The 11,230-nt window shown below is 38.8% G+C and overlaps 1 protein-coding gene across 1 annotated transcript; it reads left to right on the forward strand.

Annotated features, from left to right (window-relative positions):
* The first annotated feature begins 339 nt into the window (after positions 1-339).
* On the forward strand, positions 340-6,897 carry LOC119866453. The gene is made up of 3 exons (XM_038577903.1): positions 340-484; positions 5,425-6,322; positions 6,773-6,897. The coding sequence occupies exons 2-3, from the start codon at positions 5,482-5,484 to the stop codon at positions 6,895-6,897; spliced, it is 966 nt and encodes a 321-aa protein (XP_038433831.1). The 5' UTR covers positions 340-484; positions 5,425-5,481.
* The last annotated feature ends 4,333 nt before the right edge of the window (positions 6,898-11,230 follow it).

Here is an 11,230-nt window from a genome sequence, read left to right on the forward strand (position 1 = left end):
TCCTAAAAAAAAAAAAAAAAAAAAAAGAATGTCTTCCTTCCTTCCAGTACAGGGAGCGTATCTTTCACATCTTACAAAAGCAAACTGAATTTTCAGAAAGAGTAACGGCTGAATTTATGTGGACGGAGGGAATATTTTTATCCCCAACTGGCTCATAATTAGCCAGGTACTTTGCTAAGAGTGATCAGAAAAGTCTTGTTACTTCTTCAATTTATGGCCAAAGAAAGAATTTTTGCCCCTGATAAAATTTTATGGAGTATGCTGGACACAAAGGATTGTACTCCTTTGAGTCCCCACCTTTTTAACAAACTCAGTGTCTGAGCACAGCTAGTGATAAATTAATTTACATTGTGCAGGAGTGTGTCTGAGTTTCCTGCAACATCAGGAGAGGGAGAGACAGACATCATGATTCCTACCAAGATGCTACTGCTCTTGCTGTCAATGGCTTTGCTGGCCTTGGGCTCTGCTCAGGGCATCGATGAAGGTAAGTTGGGGAGATAGAAGATCATGCAAGCACACGGGTAACATTCTTGGAGAAGATTAAGGTTGAATTGACCTTTCTAACAATTCAAGTGCTTGATATTCCAAGAATAGGTTCATCAAAGTGGAGAAAACATTAGTTTCTATTTTCCACTGATTGCAAGTATCTCTCTGAAGTCCTAGGCCTAAGTGTCAAGTCAATATCTTCATGATGTGACCTTTGCTGTTTTTGGAAGTTTGGACTTCCACTTATTCACTCTTTGTGTGAAAAAAAATAATCTAAATTGATTGAATGTTCTAAAATTCACCTAGATAGATCAATTCCTTTATTTTTGAACATTGGCCATATACAAATATTAAAAATTTGTGTTAAATTTTCTTTATCCCTCATAATATTGATAGTTAGTAGGTCCTATTCATTTTCTCCATTGTATGATTTTTTTTGAATACTTCTATGTCTGCTTAGGGAACCATGTGGCAGGCATGCATTTATAGGAAATCTCAAAAGTCCTAGAAATGGGTACTTTCAGGCAATGCTGGGAGAATGTGTACACAATAAAAGAGAAAGTTTAATTCTTTATGGATCATGGCTCTTTTAATCAGAAAAGATGGATAGCATATCTTAGGGGTACCAAATATTCAGATATAAAGTCAAAATCCAGATAAGTATTTCAATGGCTGCCAACAACCAGATATTGGCCTCTTCTAAAACAAAGAATGACAAATTGAAAAAAAATGATATTCTCTAATTAAATGTATTGTCATTGTATAGAGACAGTCTAATTCAAAAACTTGGAATCTAAAGACATGAAATGCTCATGGATTATTTGAGTTTAAATCTGTTGCCATCTGCTGAGACAAAGTTGCTGCTCAAAATTCTAAAAAGGTAGTTGCTGACTTTTCTGAAAGGCATAGACACTTTACAAAGGATCTATAAGTGGTTATTTTTATAACCTTATTTTGAGTTTATCTCTCTCTGTTTTGTGGTAGTTTGGATATTAGGTGGGAAATAACAGTAAAATTCTGAGAAGAGAGTTGTTTTCCTTTTTAAATAGTCTGTACGGGGAATTTAATTTATGCCTTATCTTGTATGTATTTTATGTCATTCATTATTCACTGCAACATTTTGAAGTACATATTTTTATTCACAGTTGACACTTGAACCCTAGCTTTGGAGTCTAAATATTCTGCAGAACATTCATGATTAGAGAGTGAGAAAGCTGAGTTATAGACTCAACCTTGTCAGCTTTCAAGCCCATGATTTCTGTATCTAATCCTGTGAACTCTGTTTTAGCTTTTACTCCATCAGAAATGACTGAATTGTCTGCAGTATGCCAACTATTTTCAAGTTAATATCCCTATTCAACACATATATTTCTTTGCCCCCCATCTCTTCTTGTTCCCATATTGGTTTGCTTCTTAACCTCTATCCCGAACTCACCTACTTCCAATGGCAGCATTACACTCAATAAACTGCAGTGCTATGTTCCTCTGAGTATTGCATAAAGATTTCTCAAACTCTTGAGTAACTTAACTAGTAAAATAGAGCTTAAGAGAATTCTAAAGGGAAGATGCTCAGAATATACCACCAAAATTTTGTCATTAAGGCTAACATGAGTTTATTCTACCTTTGGTAAGGGAGAGAGTCTCTGGGGAAAAAAGGTAAGTTGGGATCTTTACAGATAAGGTTTTAGGGTCTACTTTAAGGAGAGCTTTTTTCGGGATGAGTAAGGTCCATGATTTAAGAGTTTAGGGGCCAAATGAGCTGAGGTGATGGCAAGAGTCTTGGAGAAGAAACAGTTGATACCATTAACAAGCTGAACAGATTAATGTTTGTTTAAATGATTTTGAGGCAATTCAGAAGTAAATGATAAGTATCGGAATCATTTCTCTTTCTGGGCAAGAATTTTCTGGAATAATGAAATCATGTTAGTGTAGCCAGGAAGCTACATGTTGTAGTCAGTTTCCCTTCTCAAATTTTCTCTGTTGCAAGAGGTCACATAACCTCAGCGACATCTTACAAGGATTGCAGCTCTTCATTATGCATCCTGTGTAATGGGTAAAACTTAGATGACTCTGTCATTTCTGTTTCAGAACCAATGATCTGTACTAGTTTTCTAGTTTGGGAAATGTTGTTCCATTGTATCCAAACATTATTATTTTGGGTTCTCTTAGGCATTTTCTTAACTCCTTCCATCTCAAGTTACTTGTCTTTTAAAATGTAGAGGTGGAGTTTTATCAAAGTATATTAAAACTTATTGATTTCTTTTTTTTTTAACCCAAGTTCTAAAAGACCCAGATAAAAATCTTGTTGAAGGACACAATCCTTTCTGTTTCTCTTTAGAACATATCATATGTTATATTTATGCTTAGTGTTTTGTCTCTTGAGAGTGCTCAAAACTGAATCTAGGAAAGGAATAACAAGCCTTTAGGTTCCAGGGGCTTCAGTCATATTGTAAGATAGGGCTTCATCCTTCCTTTTCCCTTGGGAATCTCTTGTGTCAAAAACCTAAACAGTACCTGAAAGTCAGCAGAATACGACACCCCCAATCACCTGTACGGGTTTTTTTCTACATCCTTCTACAAACAATGACTAATGATTGAATAACACAAATGCCTTATTTTTGTAGGGAAATTATCTGTACTAACATTTAACTAATTTGAATCAGAAAGATACTGTGTAATTTCACCCAAGTGCTGTAGCTGTTTAATTAGTAACCTTACCCTTCCACCTTATTCATTTACAACACTAATGCTTAATGCCTTGTTATTGAAGCCTTGATACCTGTTTATCTAGGTTTTCTTACATTAGGTGAATTTTGAAGCCACTATTAATGGTACACACTTCAAATGAAAAAAAAATGAAGTCAGTTTAAATGATGTGGTAAAAATGTGTGTAAATGGAGGATAAAAAAAGACTAGAGTACATGGGTAGGTAATGAATTTTAAGTCATGCCCTCAAAGAAGTGGCAAAATTGAGTATATATCAAAGAAGCATTTTGTGCTTAATGAAAACCTTTGGAAGTTTAATGATTTTCCCCAGTTCCTAGTTTGTCAATGACCCTTCAGTTCAGATTATGAGATCATTTCATATGTCACTGTTTGTTCTTTCTTTGTGGAAACCCCTCAAGAGGAAGATGAGACACTCCAATTAGTAGGTGAGTTATTTTTTACTCAATCAGCTTATTTAGAATTTTCTAGATGGATTCTAGGAACTCCGGGTAAATAAAAATAATCCAAAAGGCCTATGAATTTTTTTTGCTTTGAACAATCATGCTTTACCTTGAATAATTCCTTTTTCAACCATCATACTCTATAGTTTTATCTTAATAGTTCAACATTACAAAAAGACCAAACAAGGGGGAAAAATCGTTTGTAGAGGGTAATGATTTGCATTCATTTTAAGAGTTCTCTCAGCTCTAGACAGTGTGGTCATTGCTTTCCTTCTGAACATGCCTATTTGAGGATTCCTCAAAGAAATGCTTTCATTATCCACATGCTCTATCCCATCACTGAGTCAATAAAATGGAATACTTGATAATAACCATGACAGGATCCTGTACTTGGTATAAAGGCTGCAGAGTAAATGAAATATTGTTCCTATCATTAAGGAACACAGAATCCAATGGAAGATTATCTTGCACATAACAAGGATCACAGTCAAAACTGGGGCAAAAGAAGGTATTTCAGGGCTCAGAACAGGGAGAAAAGAGGAGAGGCATACTGGATATGCCAGGTGGTCTGGACTGTGGAGTGGGGAGGCCCAGGGGAAAGCAGAGTGAAATCCAAGGCTAAATCTCTCCATATTATTGTCAATAATCTAGGAACACTGAATAATCAGTAAGGTTGAAGTGAATCTAAGAAGATAGAGCTGGCGATGTGGGTTAGTTTCATCGTGTGAAGGGTGTTAACAAATGGCAAAGTCAATTTGATATTTAATCTATGGGCAACAGAGAGATCTTTGAAAACCAAGTGATGCATCGATTTCTTTGCTAATGTGACAACAATAAGGAGTAAGTGGCCTGAGAGCACAGGCTATGTCTTTTCAGCTTGGAATCTTAGCATCTGCAAAAGGTGCAATTATACTTCTTGGGCATTCAATAAAGTCTATATTAATCCTGAGGAAAGCGATGATAAGAGAGATAGCTAGGAGAAAATGAAGAAATGAATGAAAAAAGATGCCACAGACAGTGAGGGATTACTCATAAAAAATACTTAAAATTGTGGAAGGGGCTCACTGGCTCAGTTGGTAGATCAAGTGATTTTTGAACTTAGGGTTGTGAGCTTGAGAGACCTGCATGAGGTGTTAGAGGTTTCTAAAGAGAGAGAGAGAGAGAGATGCAGAGGTTTTATACTCCATTATAGGTACCAGAAATGTGCAAAAGGAAACACTAAAGGGTAGGCTTTATTTATACTTTTTTTGCCACAGACTTCACAATTTTTAGAAGGTGACAGATGATAGGGCAAGGGAGGATATTCCAGGATTGTTGGACCATTGCTAACCCAAGTGCATGCACTGTCACAAAGCCAGGATCTTATTGCCTCTTCTTTTCTGAGATCTAGTCCCTGGTCACTACCTAGTACCACAGACACCAGTTATATCTTATTTAATTCTTTTTTTTAAATTTTCTTTTTAATATTTTATTTATTCATGAGAGACACACAGAGAGAGAGGGCAGGGCAGGCAGGCAGAGAGGCAGAGACACAGGCAGAGGGAGAAGCAGGCTCCATGCAAGGAGCCTGACATGGGACTCAAACCCGGGTCTCCAGGATCAGGCCCTGGGCTGAAGGCAGTGCTAAACTGCTGAGCCACCTGGGGTCTCCTTATATCTTATTTCTAATTCCATTTCGGCTTTGTACTTCTGTGCATGTCTCCTTGTAGTTTGTAGCTAAACTTTCTTTTCACTTGTTCCTTTCTGAATTTGTGTTCTCTTCCCTAAATAGATGATGAATTGTTGAAAGAAAACCCAGAGGAATCACAAGTGAAACCTGAAGAAGGATATGGAGCGGAGTACAGCAAACCTGGCAAAGATGGTCCAGGTGGCGCTCAGGGACCAGCAGGCCAACAAGTTCAAGGTAGTCAACAGCATCCAGGAGCCCAAGGAGGTCCAAGAGGCCCACAGCATCCAGCAGGCCAACAAGGCCCAGGTGGCCAGCAGCGTCCAGGACCTCAAGGTGATCCAAGTGGTCCACAGCATCCAGCAGGCCAACAAGGTCCAGATGGCCAACAGCGTCCAGGAGCCCAAGGTGGTCCAAGTGGTCCACAGCATGCACCAGGCCAACAGGTACCAGGTGGCCAACAGCATCCAGGATCCCAAGGTGATCCAAGTGGCCCACAGGGTCCAGCAGGCCAACAGGGGCCAAATGACAAACAGCATCCAGGAGTCCAAGGTGGTCCAGGTGGCCCACAGCATCCAGCAGGCCAACAAGGTCCAGATGGGCAACAGCGTCCAGGAGCCCAAGGTGGTCCAAGTGGCCCACAGCATCCAGCAGGCCAACAGGGGCCAGGTGGCCAACATCGTCCAGGATCCCAAGGTGGTCCAAGTGGCCCACAGGGTCCAGCAGGCCAACAAGGTCCAGATGGCCAACAGCATCCAGGATCTCAAGGTGGTCCAAGTGGCCCACAGGGTCCAGCAGGCCAACAGGGCCCAGGTGGCCAACAGCGTCCAGGATCCCAAGGTGGTCCAAGTGGCCCACAGGGTCCAGGAGGCCAACAGCGTCCAGGATCCCAAGGTGGTCCAAGTGGCCCACAGGGCCCAAGTAGCCAACAGGGTGCAGGTGGCCAGCATGGTGGACAGTGACAAGAAAAACCAAGTAAAGAGGACCTCCTGTGATTTTCTAGGTATTAATTCCATTCTTATTCAATAATCTTCTGAATTTCTTTTGATATTTCCTAATTCTCTTTTCTTGTTTCTCTTTTGTCTTAGTTAAATTTTCACTTCAATCTCTCTTAAAATTGTTGTTCATGCTATGACTCTCCTTGCCTTAAGCTAACCCTTAAAATCTCTCCTCCTTTTACAATCAAGTGTTCTTTCCTTCAAACAATTTTTATTTTCATGCTCATTCTTATATTCGCCTATAACTTTCCCATTTCTACCTTCCCTGTTGTCCTCTTCTTCTCTCCTCTCTTCTCTTCCCTTTACTCTCTCCTGGCCTGTTCCTCTGACATCCTACTTCTCTCCCTTAACATGATGCTTGTAGTGTCTTCTAGTACCCACTAGGAGAAACACTGACATGGATCAATTTCAGGCCTAACGAATATTTCTGTCTAAAATTCTTCTCTTTGTTTTAGAAATTGAGAGCTCAACTGGTGACCATGGACTTTTCAGTCGTGTCATCATGGCCTTTCCTTTCTCTGACTTCAATTCATCAATAAAGTCATCAGCATTAAAGTCCTGGCTCTTGTTTTCCTTCTAAGTCATGGTTCTTGGTTAGAGGACAAGAAGGGCAGGTTGGAAGATACAGCCCTGAAAGACTCCTAATGTTGTGTATTGTGCAGATTTATCTAGCTCTGATTTTAATAATTTTGTGGGGACTTCACTCCCACCAATATTACAAAGCAGAAACATTTTATCCTTGAGACCAGTAAGGGAGTTTGTCATGTTCAGATGAGCAATGTACACATCCTTTTCTTAGCTTAGACACAGAGAGAATTACCTCATGAACTCCTTTGACTTCTGGTAGTCCTTCAATGTATGTAAGTTCTATTATGAGGTGAGGGTGTGTAGAAAGGAAACACTGTGCAGTGTTTGTGGGAATGCACACTGGCACAGCCACTATAAAAAACAGCATGGTGATTCTTCAAAGAGTTACAAATACAACTACAATGCAATACAGCACTTGCCTTTCGGGTATTTATTGAAAGAAAGTGAAAACACTATTTTGCAAATATATGCACCCCTAATGTTAACTGCATCATTATTTATGAGAGTCCAGCTGTGGAAGCAGCCCTCATGGCCCTGAATAGAGGAATGGGTAAAGATGTGGTACGCATACACAATGGAATATTACTCACTCTAAGGAAGAAGGAAATCCTGCCATTTGCCACAATACAAATGGATCTAGAGAGTGTAATGGTCACTGAAAGAAGTCAACCAGAGACAGATAAATACCATATGATTTCATGCATACATGAAATCCAAAAGACAAAACGAATGAGCCAACAAAACAAAACAGAACTAATTATCCTTTGCCTACCAGAAGGCAGGGGATGGAAGGATGGTCAAATAGGAGTGAAAAGCAGATGTAAGGTGCAAGAATACATTTATAACATAAATAAGGTACAGGGAGAAAAGATATACATAAGGAACACAGGACAGCAGTTAAGAATATGCAACCATTTTGTTTGTTGTGCATGGTAACTCAATTTTTCTTGGTGAACCTTCACAATGTATAGAAATGCTGAATCACTATCTTGTACACTGAAAACTAATGTAATAATGTAGGTCAAGTATGCTTCCATCCGGGACCCTAAGATCATGACCTGACCCAAAGGCAGACACTTAGCCAACTGAACCACAAAAGCACTCCTATAAAACTTATTTTTAATCCTCCTTTGAATAAACACTTAACACCAAAATAAAATATGTCCTTCCAATTTTCAAAAATTAGCTTCTCCCTCCATAACTAAACAGGGTTTGTCATTTATTAAATGAGAAATCAAAATACCCTTTTATAAAAAGGCAAAGAACATTTATAATGATATTCAATAATCCAAAATTTTCTACTTAAAAGTCTCTTCCTCCTGCCAGAAACCCAAAGTAATGCCATTCATAAGGGGCTGGGAGACCATTTACTATGCAAGAAAACTATGTGCCTGCACACTTTGAGACCCAACCACAATATTCTCTCACTTTCTCTCCTTTATCCACATCAAACTCTACAGTTACTTCAATTCCTACACTGTGCAGATATTTCCGTGAATTATTCTTTTTGTTGGCAGTCTGTCAACAGAACAGAAAGTTGTAAATGAAGCAACATTAATACTGGCCACAGATTTCATCTTTCACGTTTATTGCCTGTATTATTACTTTTTTTACATTATCATTACCCACTAACCTGGATCTCCAAAACAATAACGAAAGTAATAAATACACTGTAAATCTCTGTTTCATTCTTTTCTTGATTCATGCTACCTTTGGTAATTCTCCTTCATAGATGGATTAAATAGAATGTTTAGTTACTACATACTGTTGTTACAGCTTGATGATGGTATTGGATACTATTAGTTCCCTCAAAATATTCAGCACCTAACATTCTGACTGTACGCCTATCACTAGAGGTCTGGGGGGGGGGGGTCTTGATGAAATCTTGGAAAACACAAAAATACACATTTCAGGTAAAGAGGTTTCTACAGACAAGGGAAACTGTGAGCCTGATAAGGAATTATAAAGTATGTGAAAGAGGAGGGATATTGAAGAATGGAAAATAGCAATTTAAAAATGCCAGTGGGATAAAGTATTTCTGATGGGAATACACAAGATTACCTCGGGAATGAACCACTACTGATAATCATAATGTGGCCTCTTCCCTCATGCCCTCCATCTTAAGGATAAGTTAATACGAGGCTGGTAAGTGATTTACCTGAACACCTAAAGGTACAGCTTGATCCAGGAGGAGTGCATAGGGGAAATTCATATCCCTGCACTGTATGTATGATTATTTCTGCAATAGTTGCCCCATCATACCACTCTCACCTACTCAACCCTACACATTCCGTGATGATGCATTAAATGGTTGAGGCAGTTATTACACTGCATAAGACACCTATACCTGAAGATCTTCCTTCTCAGTCAGTGGAAGGCACAGAAGAGTTTCTGCAATGAATTTCTGTTTCTTTCCTTTGTCTCTGTAAACAGTAAAAGGGGCTCAGATTTTCTGTGAAAACTGGTCAACTTTATTTTCTAAAGCAATTAGGCATATGAGAAAGAAAAGCTGTGAATAATTCCAGACTAAAAAAAGCTAAAGAAACATGGCAATCCAATATAGTACTTGAATGGGGGGATCCCTGGGTGGCGCAGTGGTTTGGCGCCTGCCTTTGGCCCAGGGCGCGATCCTGGAGACCCGGGATCGAATCCCACATCGGGCTCCCGGTGCATGGAGCCTGCTTCTCCCTCTGCCTGTGTCTCTGCACCTCTCTCTCTCTCTGTGACTATCATAAATAAATAAAAATTAAAAAAAAAAATTTGAATGGGTCTGTGTTCTGGAGGAGAAAAAAAAAATGTTCCCAAATCATGGTTGGATTAATTAGCAATTTGGGAATACAGCCTGTAGATTACATGAAAGTATTATATCAATGTTAAATAGATCAAGGTTTTACACGACTCTTGTTTCATAAGAAATTATTACCACTCTTAGGGAATACACACTGAAAAGTTAGGGCTGAAAGGACACAATTTATGTAATTTACCCTCAAATCATCAGACAGAAAGAGAGAACAATACAGCAAAGAGGCAAATATTAATAGATGAATCTGGATAGAAGACATGTGGATTCTTCTTGTACGCTTCCCTAATTGCAATTGTACTCTTCAATTGCAGTTTTCTGTATGTTTGAAAGTATATGCATATTAAAAGCTAAAACCCTATTTAAAACATGCATGTCATCTTTTTATTCTTTTGAATGCATTTACAATGTTTCTAAATGTGTTCAAATAAAGTTCAATACATTCAAATACATTTTTTTCTGGCATGACACATCAAATTTACTTCTTAAATTTATTAATTTCCAACTGCTATGATAAAACCACAGACCTCGGCATGGAAACAGAGAGCAGTTCTCTGTGAGGCACCAACAGCTGGAAGGCCTAGAAACACATAGTGTGGCATCTCTGTAATTGATGAGACGATATGGTTGCCTGGCAGGGTGGAAAGGGAGCAAAATGAGGATGATGAAGAAGAAAAGAGCATAATGTGAATCTCTTACTGTGTCTAAGCAGAAAAGAGCATAATGTGAATCTCTTACTGTGTCTAAGCACCCAAATTAAAATACGCAATGCATTCCATATTATAAATATGGGTCGCTATATATTTGATCTATGGAGTTACTTACACCGGTTAATATATATCACATTTTTAGGTGTCAGGCATCCAACATAGTGTGGAGATTTAATATTGTGCCAATATAACTAAGAAAATAACATTATTTCTATTAATTCCCCAATTGGCACATGACCAAACTATAAAATAAAACCCAGTTAGACAAAAGACCCTGTTTTTGATGGTGCCTTTCAGACAACCATCCACCTCCTAAGTTGGGAGTTTTTCCTAAGCATAAAGGATTATGACAATGCTGACCAAGTTCTCAGTATCACTCTGAGGAGTAGCTTGTAAAAAGGTGTTAAAGACTTGAATCATTTATGAATGTCTCATAAAAATAAGCTAACAATGACAGGATATTTCCACCCCGTACAACACTGCAGTCTCTATCAAGCGTGGAAGGAGAGGAAGTTCTAACAATTCACCTCGTGGGGTCAGTAGAGAACTTTATAGAATATTGTATGTGACCTTTGGGACAGGAAAGATCAAAGTTACCATTTATTTGCAGTCTTATGGCAGGAGCTATGTACAATATACCTACAAGGAATTAGAGGAGGGATGAAACAAAATTTCAAAGCAGCCACTAAAATCTAAGCACTCAGAAGGCCAGGGAGGTGCTCCCCTACCTACCTGGCAAACAGTCTGTTTGCTCTCACACCCTTCAGTGGTAAGAGGAAGAAATAATGGAACAGAAGCCTCAGAGCGTGACTCAG

This window comes from Canis lupus, chromosome 27 (assembly GCF_011100685.1).
Source record: "Canis lupus familiaris isolate Mischka breed German Shepherd chromosome 27, alternate assembly UU_Cfam_GSD_1.0, whole genome shotgun sequence".
NCBI lineage: Eukaryota > Metazoa > Chordata > Mammalia > Carnivora > Canidae > Canis > Canis lupus.

Excerpts from the sequence above, each read along its gene's own strand:
- LOC119866453 (XM_038577903.1), top strand. The coding sequence starts at position 5,482 with ATGGAGCGGAGTACAGCAAACCTGGCAAAGATGGTCCAGGTGGCGCTC. Across the intron at positions 6,323-6,772 it reads GACCTCCTGTGATTTTCTAG|AAATTGAGAGCTCAACTGGT; the intron begins GTATTAATTCCA and ends TCTTTGTTTTAG.